At 36.4% G+C, this 21,011-nt stretch overlaps 1 protein-coding gene across 2 annotated transcripts in view; it reads left to right on the top strand.

The window, feature by feature from the left end:
• Positions 1 to 1,271: 1,271 nt before the first annotated feature.
• The window catches only part of kcnb1 (potassium voltage-gated channel, Shab-related subfamily, member 1), a 40,210-nt gene continuing 20,470 nt past the window's right edge, over positions 1,272 to 21,011 (top strand). Inside the window, exons 1-2 of one of the 2 annotated variants that reach the window (XM_055021230.1) lie at positions 1,272 to 1,354; positions 3,469 to 4,120. In XM_055021230.1, coding sequence (XP_054877205.1) covers positions 3,524 to 4,120 — 597 coding nt within the window. In that variant the 5' untranslated portion in view covers positions 1,272 to 1,354; positions 3,469 to 3,523. Of the gene's footprint in view, positions 1,355 to 1,377; positions 1,629 to 3,468; positions 4,121 to 21,011 lie in introns of those variants that run through there. The other variant, XM_055021223.1, reaches the window with a different exon arrangement.

Raw genomic sequence — 21,011 nt, 5'->3', positions numbered from 1 at the left:
GAGGCCTTTTGCCATAGCCTATCAGTTACTTTTTAAGAAAAATGCAGAAACATTGTTCTAGCACTTTCTAAGTTAAAGACTTAACAGCACGAGTAGCGTTTATAATGGCTTTATCTTGGTGAGCAACACAGCAAAGCAGATACGCTCAGAGTTGTTAGTAAAATCAACTTGAGTGCATAAAATTGGTTGCAACAATATCTTCTTCAATTTGTGCTGAATTCATCTTGAGTTTGGTGTACTTGCCACAGATGCTGGGTCTTGGAATGAGGCCACGCCCCCAACTGGATATGTTCTATGCAAATCAGACAACCAGTGGAATTTGAAAATTGCCTTGATTGTAGTGGTGCAATGTATTATTATGTTGGAGGTCATGCAGTTTATTGACTGGGATCTCAAAAAATAGACTTCGATATGCAAATGAACTGCACCATTGCATCCAACCACATCCATTTATCCTTTATTATATATCTGTTTGATTTAAATTCCAAGGTTTGGTTGACTCATTTCCAAAGATCAGTGAGTGATCTTGAGATGGACAACTTTGCAGTACATCTAAAGTAACCATTCATGCACACTTACTCATGACCCCAAAGATATAACAGAATGTAAAGGCAAGAACAAGTGTTTTTTTTAGTTAGTTTATTTGTTTGTTTTCCTTTATTTAACCAGGTAAACCCAGTTGAGATCTAGATCTCCTTTTCATGAGGGATGTGGGAAGAAGTCTGCAATACACAGCAACCTGTTTACAAAATAAAACTAATTGTGATGGGTGTGTGATGGTCTCTGACTGAGTTTCTCCTTCATGACTTATTGGAATCCTGAGTTCAGGACCATGATATGCAACACAGCAAATCCACCTCTGAAAAAAAAGAAGAAAAAAAAAGAGAAGGTTTTAGAGTTGGTTCCAAGTCCATTCATGCTTGGAAACTCTTCAGTGTGACTGAATTAAAACCTTTATGCAAAGAGGAGAACTTCTTCACGTCGATGTAAAAGATCTTACCAGTAGCAAAATCTTGATGACATTTCTCAAGAATGCCACAGTGGGTTTGGTATCTATAGGAGGCAATTACTTAAAAAGAAAAATCAGATTGGTTTGAAAACGTTTTTAAAATGTACTCTATTTATCTCTGTTTCATCTTAAATTTTGAGTGATGATCTGGAAGAAAAAGCAGAAAAAAACACTGGAAAATATTCATTAGAGTCTCACAGCCTTGAAGCCCACAGCAGTGTGTTTACAGTGATTGAGGACTCGGAGCCGGAAGAGTTAAACAGATGTGGAGGGGAGTTTGGAGCTGCCATGGATCCACCTTCACAGAGATGCGGCGCCTCCTCGCACAGCTGACTGGGAACACAGGTAGTCCGTCCGAAGGGGGCTGTCTGTCGGCGTACTTGTTGATATCCGGGCGCAAACAGCGCGGTGAGACATGCGGAGCGGGAAGCCGGCGGGTTGGCGGTTCGGGTCGTGCTGAGGATCTGTCTCTGCCATGTCGGAGACAGAGGAGGGGGAGATGGGTTAAACCCCGGCAATTGTAAACCAATATCGACGCCTTCTGTTTTTTGTTTCTTTTTTCTTTAACGCCTCTGCTTCATCTTCGTTTATGGCTGCGGATTGATTGATCACAGAGCTGGTACGTGCTGGTTTGAATCAGTGCAGTATGACTACAACACATCATGGTGTTTTGTTTTTTTTAAGCTCGTACGCATCTCTGGACTTTGAAACCTGTCAGTTGTGATAGCTTTTCAGTTACTGAGCTCCCTGCATGCCAGGAACATTCAGCTTCGGAAAAATATGAGACAGACTTTGCACTTTGTTAAATGGTTCCAGTCCAGCTTATTTACATCCTCAGTAGCTACGCAGAGCAGCAGCGTTTGCACAAGAGGGAGTGGTGTTTGTGTAATGTTTACCTGCTTTATTGAAGCCTGGATTCTAGTGGAAAAGGAGGGCGAAAAGAATTGTTTTTCTCAGGTTTAGCGCGGCATCTTCCAATATATTCAGCTTCTGTCTTAATTTCAATTTTGAATGTGGTTATATTTGTGCTTTGAACTTGACACAATTGTCACTCGTTGTCGGGTTTGGGGAGAGCAAAAATAAACTTTGGATGACAATGATGAAAGATCAAATCTATAGGCCTGGTCTGTTGCCGGGGCTCTCATAAACCCTGTAAACCGTGGTGCGGCGTGGGCTTGCTGGTGCCACGTCTACAGTCGCACGCACACGCACACACACAAACTATCAGGGCATGCTGGACTCAGAAAGAAGTGCTTCCTTTTGGGTCATCCCTCCTTCTCTCCCTGGGGAAGGTGGCCGCACGCTGGGAGAAAGCAGCGCCTCCCCGGTGTTTCAGCACCTCTGGGCTGGACAGCGCTCACTTTGCGCCGTAGCATCTCTGCGTCCCACCCACAGCACTGCATGGGCGTCATTGGAGCAGAGAGCAAAAGAACTGCAACATGCCAACGAATAAATTAGACTGAGAAAACTCGAATCACAGTGCATTATTGTATGTATGCCAAATGTTTTATTTTGGTTCTCAATTACTTGTATCTATAATTCAGGTCAAAGCCAAATTACCTTTGCAAACTTGATGCGAATTAAGTTTAATTTCAACATATCTTTCAATACTATAAAACATGGGGGTATTTTTTTTAATCCAAGTGCCAACATTTCCTTTTTTAATCACCAAGCTAGACATTTGACTTTGCAGGCTGGTTTAAGGCATGAGTCATCTCTACAATCCCATGTGTTGACGAGTTTATTACAGCTTCAGGAAGAAAAAAAAATAAGTAAAATGCTAGAATTTATATAACATGATATCAGAAAACATTTAAAGAAAAACTTATTCCAAATTATTGCAATTGCTGTCTAGTTGTTGTAACCTTGGAGTTTAGGGGCTGAGGATTTTTGTCAATATATATATAATTCATCAGGTTTCTTTTTAATGGCTGGTTGAGATTTTGACAACACAAACTAAGCCAGGACTCTGTTTCTTGCATTGCTAATATGGGTGAGTCATCTCAGTAATTCCCATCTGCTCACAAAAGCCTTTTTAGTTTATTCATGATGGGCTGTTTTAAGTTGAGTTGAAGTACAGTCTGATCCTACAGAAGAAAACTTTGGTGAAGAAGCTTAACATATGAACAACATACTGTTTGTCATTTTCCTTCTCTCCTTCTCTTCTACAGAGTTTTATGTTATAGTCTCCTTAAGGATACTATTACTTCTTCAGGTATATTTGCTTCGTTCTTTCAATTTATACAATATTTTTACACTTTATATAATCATTATTTAGGATTCTTAAGGGATAATTTAGCATTTACATGAGGGGTATTTAAAGACCCTGCAATGTTAAAGTTACAGCCCTTATTTTTAACCATGCAACTCCAAAGATGAAATCATTATGAAAAACTGAAATCATAACCAAATCACTAAAAACTAATAAATATTTTTTTTCTTCCATGATTTGTTTTTAGAGACCACAATGAAAGAAAAGAATATCAACAGTAGTCCGTAGTCCTGGACGTTTGCATGCTTCCTCAACTCAAAGTCATCATGGAAAAATCCTTGGATCTAAACAAAGCTGGCTCTCGGTCGACATCATCCCTGCCACCTGAGCCAGTGGACATCATCCGCAGCAAGTCGTGTTACCGCCGAGTCCGGCTGAATGTTGGGGGTCTCCCTCACGAGGTCCTGTGGCGAACGTTGGACCGGCTGCCTCGGACTCGTTTAGGGAAACTGAGAGACTGTAACTCCCATGATTCTCTGATGGAGGTGTGCGATGACTACAACCTGGAGGAGAACGAATACTTTTTTGACCGACACCCAGGGGCTTTCACGTCCATCCTGAACTTCTACCGCACGGGCAAGCTGCACATGATGGAGGAGATGTGTGCCCTGTCCTTCAGCCAAGAGCTCGATTACTGGGGCATTGATGAGATCTACCTGGAGTCCTGCTGCCAGGCGAGGTACCACCAGAAGAAAGAGCAGATGAACGAAGAGCTGAAGAGAGAGGCTGACAATTTAAAAGACAGAGAGGGAGAGGAATTTGACAACACCTGCTGTGCAGAAAAACGGAAGAAGCTGTGGGATCTGCTGGAAAAGCCGAGCTCATCTGTTGCAGCAAAGGTAATTTTTGAATTGAATGTTGGGTGTGAGCTGAGCATATGACCGATGTAAGCCTTCTGACATGATTCTAATACAAGTCAACATACTGACAGGTATGCACAAACAGAAACAAGAGAACAAAACATATTACTTTTCTGTAAGTTAGTCCAGTTTGGTCTTCTCAGTGAATTTGGATTTTGGGATTATTTTTGACATTTTTACTGGATCTACTGTTCCCCTTGAAAGTTTAGATTTGTATTTCTCTAAGAACTAATGAAAATTTGTTATAGTTGTTGTAAAGTAGTTTGCATGTTTGAAGACAATAAAGTAAATAAGAAAACATTAGAAACTGGATGCTAAGTAATAAAATTTAATTCAATAGGCAATCTGAACAAACAAATATCTGGGTGTGAATATACAATTAATTGAATATAAATCACATGTTTCATTTCTGTTAGTTAATTCAAAAACCTAAACTTGTATGTAGAAATTCAGGTGATCATTAATTAAGGGAATTTCAAAAAGCTGTTGAGAAAAACAATAAAACAGAAAGACTGAAGGAAGGCAGATAATTAACTGCAGGCCAGGGGTGAAAGATGGTGATAAGAAATAAATCAAAAAGCACAAAGAGCAAAACACCAGAAATTAACTTAACTAAAAACTAAACACAAAGACAGAATGTATATGTGGTAAAACCCTGAAAGCATTAATAAACAACTGAATGTGACAAGTCCATGCACTAAAACTAAATTGACTGAATTACTAAACTAAATTTATTTTTCACAAAATTTCAATTTGCTGAAATGTACCTGAATATAACAGAAAATGTTTTACACTAGTAGCATAGCAGAACAGTAATAAAACCGATTTGTCTACTTTTCCACACTTACTTTCATTCACATTTAGTTTTTGGATGGGTGTCTTCATCCTGCCACTGATCTCTGGCTATTTATCAGCAGACTTGCTGCAACATTTTGGCATTGCTCTCAGACTCATTAGACAGTCAGCAAAGAGAGTCTCAGATTGCTCACTAAGTAACCATTTGAAGACTACATGCAGCTTTTCTACACTTAGTGAGACACAATGCTTCAGAACAGATGAAAAAAATCAGCTCTAATACTTTGTCATTTAACTTTTGAAGGATTATGCGTTTGATGTTTGACTGTGTACACATTTCTATGCATGTAATAAAAGAGCCTGCAGCCATTCTGTGTTTTTAAAATGTGGGGATGAAAGAATGCAATCCTCCTGCGAAGAAGGTAAATCAAATGCAGTACCTGATATCACTGTGTTAAATTCCCATGTTACAGCTATTTGCAGTTTTATGTGATTTTGTTTTTCACTAAATAAAACTAAGCGTTGCTGCTTTCAGAGATACTTCATCCCTGCCTTTAAAAACACACTCACCTGCCTATATTAGATGTTGTGAGTTCGGTTGCGTGCTCTGAATTTATAATGTGCGTCTTGGAAATGTCTGACTTGAAATTGGATTGTAACACATTATAAACATGGTGCTACAAAGGCATCAGTGGTGTGGTCCACTCTTAAACTTGTTTAATGAAGACAGGTATTAAAACAGTAAAAAGAGTCATTCTATAAAATCCCTCTGTTATTTTATAATAAGGTTATTATAAAACATAATAACCTTGTTATTTTCTTTTATGTGGCTGTGCACTGCTAGGAATTTAAAGTTACTCAAACAACAAGGTGAAGATAGGAAGTTGCTGCTCTATGCTGAGCAAAAAAAAAGTTCTGTTTTTCTGAATGTGCTTTTATAATTATTACTTTCTAAGTAGAAGAGTGGAAATATATATTTATTCAGTGTTGCATTGATGGATGATTAGTATGGAAAACTATAATTTTTCTTTTCATTTTAAATGTTCTTTTTTTCTATACTTATCCAGATTTAGAAAATACTTAAGTCAAATTCCTAACTTATGATTAGTGATTCTTTTCTTTCTTCAGCTGCAAAACATTTCACTTCCTCACAGTCAGGGGGTAGAAATGTTGCTGCCCAGCAGAAAATTAACAAATTTTTTTGTACAGATACTCAATATGAACAGTTTTAAGAATTGTTTAATCAGCAGGTAATTAGCAGATATTAGGTATAAAAAATTAGACCAAGATAAATTATGCATGAAATTTTAAATGTGGCATATGCTGTACAGTTCAAATGCAGAAGAAGCAAAGTTGTTAAAGGAAAGAATGTCAAAATAAAAAGCTGCAACAGCCTTGTTGCATATGTGTGCACAGCCTTTTTATTTTTTCAAGCACTCTCTGATTCGATTTCAGTCTTCTTGAAGTCACAACTGCAATCAATCACAGACAATCTCATGAACCAGGAGTGAATTTCTTGCTGACTAATCGGGAGAATGCAAAGGAGCTGGGGAAGAACCTGAGTGGGGAAAACTAAGGGAAGGAGAACTAAACAAGATGCAAGATAATGAACCTAAACCAGAAATTAAAGATTTAAATTAGGCACCAAAAGAGCAAAACACAAGAAAAACAAACAAAAGCGACATAAAACTTGTGTAATGATTTGTACACAAAACCAGGACAGAATAAAAATCAGACAATGACTATGACATAATATGAAGCAACTTTTTTCCAAAGGACACATCCAAGCCATATTAAAATCTCCCTAAGTTTTGTTAAAGAATGCTATCAAGCTTAATCACCACACCCAAAGTATATTTTAGTTATTTTTTTCATATTTTTACACCAATAAATTAGTTTGTTCTCAATTTAACTGACTGAATCAATGTCTCCTTCAAAGTAGGAAAAGTCTGGAATTAATTTATTTCACATAACAAAACATTACATTTTAAAAGGAGTGCATAAACATTTTTATTCTCTCCACACGCACTGATAGTTCAATGTAACTAAAGGAAAGGAGGTAAAAACGCATGACTTGCAGTAGGTTTGTTGTTCTGAATGACCTATTGTTAATGTTATCATTGTCTACAAGCATCTTTAAATGTTCTCTCGGTGTAAAAGGAATCCTGGCTCATTTATAATGTATAACCAGAAATGTTCACTCTCTATTATCATTATTGAAGAACTTATCTCGACTGTGAGGATGTGCAGCTATTAGCCATCTTAATTATCATCTCATCAAAACATAACATGAAAATCATTATCTCCATCTCCAGTAATGGCTATATCACATCTCCATCAGCTTGCTTTTATAAAATTAATCTAAATTTATCTCTTCCATACTGCAGAATTGCTATGCACATTGAAACAGAGCTGAAAATGCACACATGCATAATTATTTAATGCAAATATTGTCAGTATTTGTGCAGAAATGTGATAATAACCACAAATAGAATAAGGCGCTCACGTGACAAGCATATTTTTATTTATGAAAGACAGTGTACCTAACATTTTCTAATGTACAGGAGAGGCAGGAAAGAGACAAAGGTTAGTTGGTAGTTGCAGAGTTTAGATCATGATTCATTCAGTTATTATGAGATAAGCAGTCAGATCATGTTGCTCAAGCACTTTCTAAGTGATAAATTTAAAACACTGAGCAGCTGCTTCAAGTTGAAGCACATGTGGCCGTGTTTTGATATGAAGCAGAGTTTGGTTGAATGAGTCTCAGTAGTTGTTTTTTTTTTTACAGTCATTGGTAAAATTACATCTGATTCCTCATATCAGTTGTGCTCAACCTTAGTCAAAAGAAAATTGGTTCTGCCCTCGGCTGGCCATTCAAGACAAGTCTGCAACGGTAACTTTTGTGTCATGAAAAAAACCTTTGATCATTTCTTCAAGGTCTGATATTTATGAGGAATCAAAGAGCGAATTGTTTCCAGCGCAGTCTCCCCCCTCCAGGGTAAATGTGCATCATTTTGCTCTACAGCTTGTACTGCAAGGGAAATGAAAATTAAACAATTTGCAAATTGTACTGACTAGTGTTCTGCAGTGAGGATTCAGGAGGACTGCCTGCTCTATGTTGAAAACAAACTCAGATAAGCGCATGCGTGAGGGAAAGGTCTTCTTCAGAGGAATCAAAGAAATGCAAAATCAATGTTTATTGTGTTACACTGAAGGAAATGCTGTTGTCTAAAAAAAGGAAATGGCCATCTCGAGTCCAACAATTATTGCCATCTCAGCTCTCATGTTCTCATATCTTGAGTTCAACAGAAATATTGGTGGAAAAGCACTTTGTAGTGCTGAAGTAAAATGAGCATGGCTCTTCCATCTGTACAATAACGCAAATTTCTTCTGTAGAGTGTTTTCTACAAATCCTATTCACGTTTTCTGGACATTGATGAATATGGTCAGTCTCTATTCACATTAGGCTACTAAACTATATTGGTATTTACAACTGGGCCCCCAGGTGAAAATCTGTGAAAACCCTTAAAATGCAGTAGAATAATCTTGCTAAATATTATTAAAAATTGTTTTACTTGAGAATATTTATTTTGTGCAGCAGAAGAAATCCAACTTTAAGAAATAATTGACTAAGGTAATCACAGAAAGCACACATATTGGTATTTGTCTCTTTAAAATTAATGTAACTGAAAAAATTTTATATTTATACTTTTTTAAGTTGATCAGATTTCTAAAAAATAGCAAATTAGAAGGTTGTAATGGTGAATACTGAAATTATTCCGTACAGCTTGTTGGTTTTGTAGCCACAGATGTCCTAAACAAATACATACTCTTTTATACTTAACCACATGCTGTTTATGTGGATAACAAAGTGAGCAATGTAATAGTATGTAACTTAACTTTTAAAAAAAACTAAACACAGAAGACTCCCAGTTGTCACCACAGCAATACTAAACAAAAACTTTAGAGTCAGCAACAATGTGACCAGCCAAGCACTTAAATTAAGTTTTAATTTGAAATAACATTAAGCTGAATCACTGGTACTGGATAAAAAATAACTTCCAAATGACCACCTGTAGCACCCAAACAATTCAGACTCCATACATGCTGTGAAATTTTGTTTAAGTCTCGATATGATCATGTGTATTCAGGTATTGCAGAATGTACATGTTTATATAGCTAATTCATATTACTAATTTATACTCTCATAACAAATCCAACCACAGCTGTACTCAGTTCTATACTTCCTGTTGTTTCTAAGTTTTAGAACATAATGAAAAGTTTAAAGAATTAAGCAGTTTAGCTTATTTTTCTTGACTGAAGCGCAGTTCAGAAAACATACAGTCAGCACCTTTAAAACCCAAATATTACATCTCAAGTAATTAGAAATTAATTATTTTTCCATTTTGAGATGTCACAAATTATAAAATGATGCATAAGCTAATTTCTTTTTGAAGTGGTAAAGAGTAGAGAACGTGTCAACTAAGAAAGGTTTGTTGGTCAGGAAATGACAAGAAGCTAGATACTCATTGCTCTTGCAGTCAAGAAAATAATGATAAAGCTCAGGGCAGCTGAAATTGTGACAGGAGTTGATGAGAACAAATATTTATCATCCACTCACAGTGAGCAGAATGATAATGGAGGTAATTAACAACATTCAAAACTCATTGACAAATGCCAAAACAAGCCTTTTAATAAACATTAAGTAAACATGTGGAGTTTGCTATTGGAACATGAACTGAACCATGCGCTTTGGTTAGATGAGACTTACAGTGAGCTTTTTGGCAGCAAACAATGCACTTCGTTTGGTGAATAACAAAGGATGACATTAAATACACCTCGGTTTAGTGCAGTGGAGAATCTATGATGCTGTGGGAAAGTTTCTTCTCAAAGGACTTCAGCAAGTTTGTACCGGAGCATTTCCCAAGAAAATCTGGGATATGTGAAAACTAGAAATGAGTCATCACTTTTTCTCTCAGCAAGATTTTGATTATCAAAGCTAAAGCAAAACAAACTCCTTCCATGGCCAACTCAGACCGCAGATGTAAATCCTGCTGAAAGCCAGTGGGTTAAGGTAAAGAGGACACAAAAGGAGAGAAAACCCACAAATCTGGAAGACCTGGAGAGATTTTTGAAAGAGGAATGGTCAAAGATACTTGCCATATGCTCCCAACCTTATTAAATATTTTAATAGAAAATAAAATCTATCCTAAGAATAAATTGTTGTTGTGGAAAGTATCAACACCAGTAGTAACAATCAATGTGAAACAATTATTTCGTGACATGGAATGTTTTTCTGCTTTAAATTGAGGCTAACAGTGTGATTCACATCCTGACTTGGCTTTGGGTTGAAGTGATGCGGCTCTACAGTTTAGGATTTCCCCCTGCATAAACAGAGCAACCTCCATCAAATAAGAAGCTGAGTTTTTCAGCTCCTAATTAGCTTAAAGGGGCAACATGAAACCACAGACCACGGTACTAAAAGCATTGATAGAGGTTGATGTATTGTCTTAGGTACTTTTAATAGGCAAATGTGGGCTTGTTGAGTGGTCCAGCTGCAACCACAGACTCAGTGTTAGCTAATCAATTATCCTGGCCCAAAGATGGGAACCAAGTAGCCCATAAACAGATGGCGGATAGAAGAGATGTGCTCAAACAAACGGTCACAAAGCAACAAAAGTAAAGTTTTATCGTCACTGAAGTGTTGGTTGTTGGTGGTTGTTGAACTACTTATGTTTCCATCTCCCGCTCTCTCTTTCTGTGTAACTACACTTCTGCTATGTTGCTGTGCTTTAATGCCTAACAACAGGAAGGTGAGTAGAAGCTTTGATATTTGTCAAGCTTTTCAGGACAAGACCAGCATTGCTGCCATTTTCACCCGGCTCTGTTTTTTCGCTTCCCTCGCCGGATCATGTCTTTCCTTCCCTTCCTCCTTCTCCAGGCTCCTCTGCCATACCTCTGACTAAATGTCAGGGAAATGTCACATTAATTATTCTCCAGGAGACTCTGGACCCAATTTGAAGTCCCCCCCACCCTATCTGTTTACATTCTTTGTAAGCTACCTTGTCTCTCTCTGGTTCAAATCAGATTTGAGTCCCCATAAAATAAGATTGTCTCTGACCGCTGGCACAGCCCTGGCGAAGAGCAACCCAGCCACCGACAGAAGTCCTTTCCACTAAAGCTTGTTTGTGTGCAATATCAGTTCAAGTATCATTCTTTACTTTTATTAACGACAAACAAAATGTAAACAAAACTTAATATGTTCTGTTACTGACCATACTCTATATAAATCTCTACAGAGCATTCTTTGTCAATTGCAGCTCTACTATTTGTACAAATCTAGAGACTGAAGCTGTTTTCTGTTCTTCTTTATAATGTAACTCAATGTCAGACTGCACGCTGCGCAGCATTTTGGATTCACAATTTGACTTAGGTCTAGACTTTGACTAGAGCATATGAATGTTCTTTGATTTAAACCATCCCATTGTTGCTTTTTTAAAGATTGTTAGGGGGTAACATTGACTCAAATCTTTGCAAACTCAAAAGTTTTCTGACAGGATTGTCGTCGTAACTGGAGATAAATTTAATATGTTTTATAAAACCATATATCATTTCCTTCCACTTTACTATTACATAAAACTTTGTTAGCATGTTACAAGTAAAAAAAGTACACAATGTGAAATTGGTTTACCAACCAAAGCCAAACCTGAACATTGAATATTTCTGCCGTGTTTGTCCTCACATCCGAAAAGAGTAAAACCCATTCCTTATTCTTTTCAGTGGCTAATGTGCCTCAGAAGGAAGGCCACAAATTCCAATTATGCTCCTCTCATGTCACACTGAAGATGACACATAAATGTGGTTTGGCCATATTCATAAATCAGTCTGTGGTGTAATCCCTGACACAAAGCCACCAGATGAGAATTTATCACTGTTTCTGACAGCTGTGTAGTCACCTCAGGTCAGGTGATGTATTATGGCAAGCCATAAAAAAACAAGACAAGAATGCAAAGTTGGAATACTCCTAGTTCCATCCAATGAAAGAGCTGCTTGTGATTTTGTAAGATGCATTTTTCAGTATGTGGTTATATAACAACAAAAAAAATAGGCAATTTTTGTTGTTGTTGTTTTTGTTCTATTTTGTGTTTCAAATAAAAACAACTGAATATACATAAGTGCAATAATGTATATTGTATTTGATTTGACTTGTACAAAACAATCAGCCTTTAAAGCATGGCACCCATAAAAATTCCTATTGACGTTTTACCAATTTAAAAAAATGGTATTAGTATGTACTTTTTAAAGCTAATCAGAATACAGTCCTTCTAATTACAAAGCACAGCTTTCTTTGTCTTTTGTGCATAAACATAATGACACACGAATCCATTTCTTTTAGCCGCTATTCAAAATTGGAAAAATAATAGAGCATTAAGGATAGTTACAAGGAAACACCTACTCACCTAAACTTGCCCATATCTACACTAAAAACAATAATTATCTTTTTTGTCCATTCGTTCTTCCCTGAATGTCAGTATTTGACTGGCAATGAGTCTTTTACGTCACTGTGGAGAATTTTTCTCCCACTTTTCTTTGAATAATTTTAGAAAACATAACTTAACAAACCATGACTGTGTGAAGTAAGTTAGGAGGCAATATAACTAAAAAAAAAAAGTCTTTTAATGTTCAGTAACATCTGCTGATCAGTACCATTCACAACTGAAAAATTGAAATAGCGTGAACCACATTCATATTATATAATTTCCTCAGAAAGCTTACTCTTAAATATTTAGTGATTTGTCAAAATGGCTGCTCTCCAACTTGCAGGAAATGGTGCTCAGGTATCTGCTTTGAAGAAGCTCCTGTTTGACTGTGAATACAACTAGTTAATTATCTATTGATGAAGCTGCAGCAGCAGGAAGTTCTTTTTGGTGGTATTCGTGCAAGTCTGAAACTTTCAAAGACCCCAGAGAACAAGAAAATTTTGGTCGGTATCAGATATTACACACAGCTCTCCTCCAGGAAGCTGTTCGGTGATCAGGCAATACACATTTCAAGTGCTGAAGGGTTGAATGCCCTGTTGTTTGGGTTATTGTTGGTTTTGCTGTGCCTGTCACACCCTCCCCTTGTCAGCAGCTTCACCCTGAATAAAGGCCAGAAGTCAAAATCCCAAGCAGACATAATGAAGCTCTACAGTGGCCTTTGAAGGTGAAGGATAAAATAGGCTGAAAAACACAATTTTGTTCAAGTTTGGGGTTTAGAAATAGTGCTCAACACAATAACTTATTAATGTGAAAAGGACAAAACAACAAAAACAAAGCGTTCAACTAGACAAATTGTAGATGGTAATTTTTAACAATTATTACAAACTCTTCAGTTCTTGGTCATATTATTTCGTTTGTCTTATTTAGAGCATTGTACACAACACACACTTTTGACAAAAGACCAAGAAATGAATGCTTTTAGTCAGGTGAAATGTGGAAATCACATCATATTGGTATGGAAATCTTAGCAAAACTAACATCCAACGCGCCATAAAGAAATAGTTTTTGGTTAGTAAACATTAAATAAAAAGGAATTTCTAATTATCAGATTTTTATAATCCCTAGGTTGATGTTAGCATATAGATTAAATAAATAAATAAATAAAATACTTGTTTTTCTATGCTACAAACAACAGCAAAGTATAATTTTGTTTGTTCCATCTGTAACTCATTTTTTTGTGTTTATTTTCAACTTCAAGCATAATCTGAAAAAAGTTGATGACAGAGAGGTAATCCTAAATAGCCATCAAGAAAACCTAAGCTGCAATTGTTATGGGAGAATCCAACCCCATATCTATTTTAGTTGAGTTAAAATTATAGAATCATTTTGCATTTGGCACCCAGGCTCTAATCACCACACCACGTCCAGGCTTTTCAGCATGTCCTCCTCCTAAAGACTTCTTCCAGCATGTCTGGAAATGAGGATGTGCTCGCTGACATCTGGGATGGTAGAGGGGATGAAAAGCAGCAAAAAGCAGGCGGCAGCAGCAGCGGTAAAGTATGGCACACAGATTGAGGTGAAACGTTTGCAGCTTAAATAGGTAGCCAACTTTGGTGAGGTAGGTTTGAGTCGCTATATTGCCAAAAGCATCAGTCACTTGCTTCTTAATATAAAGGTGTTGTGGTGTTAATCCAACCTTTACAGCAACATCTTCAACTACAAAAATTAGAAGTGTGCTTATAGGAGGTTTTGTCTTACAGGAGAATATTTTTGAGGTCAGACACTGACCAGAAGAATGCTAAAAAACAAAAGATAAATTCAATACATACTTTACATACATTGATTCTGTAGAGAATAGCATTTTTTCTCGGTATGATTGTTGCCACGTCATCTCTATTTGATCTTTGCTGAATATGAAAATATAGAGAAGTGAATCTTTAATGTTTATTAAGTCTTCTTATGCAATTTGTAGCAGATATGCAAAAGCTGCTAGTGTTCATCAGGGAACCAAATAACAACAGAAAAAGAATGGTTGTAAAACAACCAAAATACAGTAAAATTTAAACCACCATTTTCTACAAAGAATAACAATAAATTGTCCTTTTCCACCAACTAATCAGGAGAGAACTGATTTTATGCCTGAATGTATGTAATCTTTACATCTGCAAATAAATCCACATCACTTCTGATTATATTATTTTGTCCATCTAGCTAGTGTCAAAACACCATGGTCATTGAGATAGCAAAAATCTGTAATTTTTACACTTAGCTCATTTTGAAATGCTTAAATTTATCATAGATGGGGCATAAGGTTGATAGATATTGTCTTAGAAATCATTTAAGAGTAAAGTGTTTTAAAAGTACTTAAATCCAGTTAAGAGCTGTCTGAATTTACTAAGTGGGAAGACACTTTAATATTCATCTCAAACTGAAAGCCTGAATGTTTGATTACTTTGAAACAGAAGTCCTAATAGGAAAATACAGAGTCTTGCAAAAGCATTCACATACTTGAGATTTTTAATATTTTGACTTTCTTCTTGCCACTCTTCAATAAAGACAAGACTTGTAAATGATATTACTAGTATCTGTACAGCAAACATTTTATCTCACCATTATTCAATCCACTTTATAATTATGCTCCACTTCCTGTTTCTGGTTGCAAGGTGAGAAATCACAGAAAATATCAAAGTATATAAATACTATATTACTTTCTCATTTTTGTCACTGTGATTTAATTATCTGCATTACAGTAAAAAATACAATGTAATCTGCACAAGGCAAAGAATCTAAAGCACTATTTGTTTTGGTATTTTTGAACACATGCACTTTCAGTGACTCCCACGTTACAGCTTGTTGAAAACTGCTCAGTCTTTGTGGTTCTTTACCACTCGTCATTCTTCCTTCTGATGTAAAGATGAAGGGAGCAGGAGAGGAATCAAGCCAATATGTTGCATTAACTAAGCATTAAATCTAGAGCCTTAAATATGTTTAAAGCCAATAATTTAAACACATTTATTAGACATTAATATAACTCAAATTTAAACACAACAGTATAGTGTATCGTGTCAAAGATCAAAGTTTTGAGCCTGAAATGCCGTTCAAAGCTGTAAACTTGAACATTGAAACTGAAAGGTGTGTATTCTGACATTGTGACCTGTGGAGATTAATTGGCTTTGAAAACCAGCAAGGAGCTGCAGTTTCTGACACCTCTGCATTGGCTCTGGAGGTGGTCAAGAATCATGGGCTGTTGCTTCAAAGCTCGGTAAGCTCCTTTGTTCATTCAATTTGTTGTCGAGCTGTTATGTGAGCACCGAGTGAAAGACACAAAAGACGTCACTGTCTCCAGGAGGAGTTAGCCCTGGAGGGGTGTGGGGAGGACTGTGAAGACGGAAAAGAGAAAAACAAAAAAAAAAAACTGATCAGAAGATCTGGAGAGTTGAGAATGTAAACATGAAAGATAAAAATACTTCATGCAAGATGAATTTAGACATGAAGATATCAGACAATGAGGAAAATAAAATCTAAGTAATCTTAATTAGATTAGTATGTGTGTACCTTTTAGCCTGCAGGAAGAACAGGTAAACTTTATGTACAGTTACTGTATGATATTTTGTTGAATAATATTTCCTGGGTCTGCACATCAGTACGGCGTCTGTAAAGACTCAGATAAAACCAGAGATCATTTTACATTAAATGGCCAGAGATGCATTTCCTTCAACAATAAAGCAATTATTCTGAAAAAAAAACTTAAAAAAAAAATAACTACTGTTTTTGTGTGGTGAACATCCGGGTCACACTATGTAGGGAGTTATAAGATGAGAAAGTATAGAGATAAAAAATTGTGACAAACAGAACAATTTGTTCTGATTTGTTGACTGTAGTAGTTTCACTTGATTGTCTTCTGCACATGTTCACCTGTCCTAAATGTGTATTCTGCTAGTGCTGCCTTAATTATGCATCTGCACGATGAGAGAGAAAGATTTAATTTGTAGCTTGCTGAACTGGTTTGACTCGATCCAGTTTCAGTTCGTCTTCCTGTTACTGTTGGCAGTTGTGGGGGATCGTGTGGTTGTTTCGCAGGTCCAGACAGGATTTAAAATGTTACTGAAAAAAATAAAAATGAAAAATGAAATCCTGTCATCCCAGCCTGCCCTGGTTGACCTTTTTCTATGGGCTTCTCATTGTATTTTTGAAATTAGTTTTAGAATAATTAATCATTATCAACACAGTTGTATTTCTTCAGACTTTCATACCAACATCAACTATGTTAACCATAGTTCTTATTTATATTTTCCATGCTTTGTCATGTTTAAGTCATTTGTTTGTTTTTTTGTTATGTCAGATTATTTTTATTTCTTCCTTTTATTTATTTAGTTCATCAGTTTGTGCTGTCCTTGTGCATAAAATGTGCTCCATAAATAAAGATTGATTACTGAGATCATTCTAGTGTTTTATTTGCACTGAATTAATGCAGTGACTAAAAATAAAAGAAATAATAAAAGTAAATGAGCAGCTCTGATAATGTTTATGTAGTTGCAGAAACATACAATCTATATACTGTAGGATGACTTTTATTTCATGCTTTTCTCAGCTTCTAACAATTGTATAAAAGCTGAATCCTCCACTATTTTGTGAGAAAAGCCTTTGATGTTAACTCTCGTTGGGTTCATAATTAGCTATCCGAGTATTTGGTTGCCTTTAGACCAAATGAAATTGACTACCCTCATCTCAAAGACAATCATCCGCAGGTCCTGTGGCAAAAAGAACAAAAAGCATCTGGTTTACATTTTATTTCTCCCTTTAGAGTAGAAGACAATACAAACAATTTCAATTAGTTCTCAGCTTAGTGCGTCTCTTTAAACAAAAAAAGCCATGCTGGGACACAGATGCTCTGGAGGAAATATGTGCTTGGTGAAAATAAAATATTTAACACAGCTGGCTGGCAGAAAAAACTCCGATCAGCTTTCCTCTATTTTGATATGAAGACATATGTATTCCCAGCCTGAAAACAGAAGATTTCTTAGCAAAGTGTACAAAATATTTTATTGACGAGATGGTGCTTTCAGCTTGACTGTAGAAGTGAAGTGCAGGTCGGGCTTACTGGTAAAATGCTGTCTCACTTTACAATGTAAAAATATGCCCAAGAAGACTGTAAGTGAGTGAGTGGTTATTATTGCATCTCTGTGTAGGACTTCCAAATCAGAGCCGGCAGTAAAATGGAGAGCCCATTGGTGCCTCCCATTGCTGAATCATGCATGTGTGTTCAGCCAGGGTTAAAATAGGCAGGGACTCTTCCAAAGTTCTCTGACAAAAGCTTTGTCATTGTGGTAGAAGGCTACATTTAACTTTCTTTCTTCCACTTTATGTATATTTTATTAGGTTGGGCAGGCTTAAAATAATTCTGAACTGCACTTTTCTGATGCAAATAATACAACCTACTCAGAGTCTTCAAAGAGCTGACTTTATTCACTGCATCCTGGTGGTTGAGTCCTGTGTCTGTTCAATTAACCTATTAATTTGGCTACCAAATACCTCATATTTAGCAATTCCAATACCGTTTTTTTTTTTTTTTTTGTCTGAAAAGTGCGAGATATTGCAACACAGTCTCTAAGTTGGCAATAGCAGGGTGTCTATTGATAACTGGTGACCCGGTGGGTCTGTCAGTCAGAACCTCTTTCACAGCACAGCAAAATGAAACAATAGCTGCGTTTCCAACTCATATGTGTGCAGTTATTTGTCTATATTCTGCCAAGGTAGAAAAAACATATCTAAAGGAATGGTGTTTCCATTAAATAAGAAATGGAATTAAAATCTTGAATAAGCATTTAAGTCATAAAGAATCATGGCAGCGATGGCTGCATGGTTACATGAAATATAAATATTATAATTCAGCTATGGCACTAGCGCTCATTATCTATTAGAGGAGATGCTGGCATCTTATTGAGGCATTGGAGCGACAAGCCCCGCCGACTTGGGGCTTGCAGCATTTTGGGGAAATAGTAGTTAATAATTTTCCAGAAGATTTGTGGATTCCACATGTTTGAATGACATACAACATTTAGTGAAATGTGTGAAGCAATGAGAGTTCTGGTGGAATAATATTTCCTGGGTCTGCACATCAGTACTGCAGACCAGCTGCACATTGTCTGAAAAACAAAACAAAGCATGCTGGGAAAGCATGCAAACAACAAAAAAAAAAAACATTTTCCTCCTACAACTTCCTGCCATCCATTTGTTCTTTTCACCAGTAGTATCATCCAGCTTTTGATCACATGACTCGTGTGACTTAAAAAAAATAAAAGTTTGGTAACACTTTATTTGACGGGTTGTGAATAAGACTGTCATGACACTGTTATAACCAGGTCATAACACCTGTCATAAGCATGAGTAAGACTTCATGAATATTTATGACTGTTGTCATAATGTGTCATTTGGTAAATCATTAAAATTTTAGACAATAATGTCTACTTTGTATTAAAAGTGTCATGATTTACCGAACGACACTTTATGACAACAATCATAAATATTCATGAAGACTTAGTCATGTTCATAACAGGCGCCATGTCATGTTTATGACGGTGTCATGACAGTCTTATTCACAACTCATTAAATAAAGTGTTACCAAAAGTGTTTTGATAAAGCTGAAAAACATGGTTAACTTGTTACAACTATTTGGTTAGGAGAGGCAAATTCACAAATACAATTTCAAATTTTGATGTCCTAATTCTGAATCAACATGCAAAGGCAGATCTACTCAAATAACTTTACTGAGCAAATGGCAACACTCCCCACTTACACAGCTTGCGAGCATTTGAGTTAAGTATGTTTTCAATTAGAAGAAAGCCCAATCATGTTTGTATAAAATCCAGCCAGATCACTCATCTTTGGACTAAACTGCAGGTAATCTGACTATCTGAGTAGAAAAAAATGACAATCTTCTGGTGATTTTAGTGCAGCATAAATAAAAATGCCATCTACTTTAGTGCTGGCTTAGAAAAGAGGTCATGAATGGCACAGAAGGTAGAATTGATCCTGTTTTCCAATAAAAACAGCATAACATTCTTGCAAATGCTGTTCAGACCATTTGTCTAAAATGTGCTTAAAATCCTGTTGCTTTTCTAATTACAAAATCCAAACCTCATGATTGCTGGCTGTCCACTTGCCCACACAGTCATCATCTCTCAGCTCCCAGCAATGGCAACCAACAGTCCTCTTGCCACTTAGTAAGTCTTTTTTGGTTATGTGCTACATGATTACAAGTTAATATAGTATGGGCTACATGTAGTTTACCCCATTGGAGCTTTTAAGGATTCAAAAACATCATACTGATGTGACTCCTGATAAAGGAAACAATGGGAGTAAAATAGCTGCATTAAAATAGAAGAGATTGCAATGAGAAGTCCCTACATAATTTTGTGTGAGAACATAAAGAGTGTAGCTGATAATGTATTGCATACAGAAAAAAAAATTACATGATCTTAGAAATCAGAGGTAGAGCAAATATTAGAGCAAAATCAGTTTTGATTCTTAAAGTATTGAGGAAGAGCTACTATTGTGAGCTGCACAAGTGTATGTGAGAGACAAACTAACACATAGTTTACACTGCTTAAACCAAAATGTTCTGGAAAAAACATACCAGTAACAAATCCAAATTTGTGTTTAAACAATGCTTTGTTAATATTATACAAAACAAATCAAATCAAGAGATGCCAAGGAGGCTGAATTACCTCCTTGGCATTTCTGCATAGTCAGGCAAAGGCCTGACCATTAATCATTAATTTGATTCAGGTGTGCTGCAGCAGAGATGCATCCAAAAGTTGCATAACAGCAATACTAGAGCAGGCACCTGCTGCAGAACATAACTTTCTTGGCATTTTAATGAAATGGAGATTAGGTTTGAAGCTAAATATGTGAAGCTACCACACAAAATAGATCTCTGTCATATTGAAACCAGTTCACGTTCAAAAATATCACGAGTTCCTGTGATTATTTTTAGTAGTCCTTTAACTATATTTTTAGAGACCAAGAAGGCTCTGAGAAGGTGGCAGAATAGCAAAACTGTACATGTTTATTTATTCATTTGTGTATTTTATAACCTTTTGCTTTTTCTGGGTCAAATGTGTGAAAGTTTCTTCTCGCTGCCATTGTGACATTGACTGATTATTTCTTCTTTGAGGATTTACAGCAGTCTGAAAGCAATCTCAAGCAAGCTCCACTTTAATCAGTCCCCACTGTTTAAAAGGGTAATGATAAGCTTAGTGAGTAAACCCTTTTTGATTGATTTATTTCATGTGATTTTATAGTATTTTCTTTACCATCTAAGCACAGCTTGCCTAAGTGATGGTTGAAGAGAGTCGATAATAGACTATACTCTAGAGTTATTTAGATTCACCCTGCAGATGGAGACGGGTCGAGCAGCATCGGCATTGAGGGCTTGCATCAGTGGAACGGTGCTTGTTGCAGATGAGCAGCGCAACAACAGCATAGTTCCCATAGCTCTCTGAGAGAAGGTTCAGAAAGGATGCCTCGAAAATACAGTGAGGTGTTTTTCATTGACACAACTCAAGCTGATGAGTTTACAGCATTAAAAATAA

Source organism: Poeciliopsis prolifica, unplaced genomic scaffold, assembly GCF_027474105.1.
Source record: "Poeciliopsis prolifica strain line A6 unplaced genomic scaffold, Auburn_PproV2 SCAFFOLD003, whole genome shotgun sequence".
NCBI lineage: Eukaryota > Metazoa > Chordata > Actinopteri > Cyprinodontiformes > Poeciliidae > Poeciliopsis > Poeciliopsis prolifica.
The sequence above is the reverse complement of the archived record's forward strand: the minus strand, read 5'-3'. Positions and strand labels throughout refer to the sequence as shown.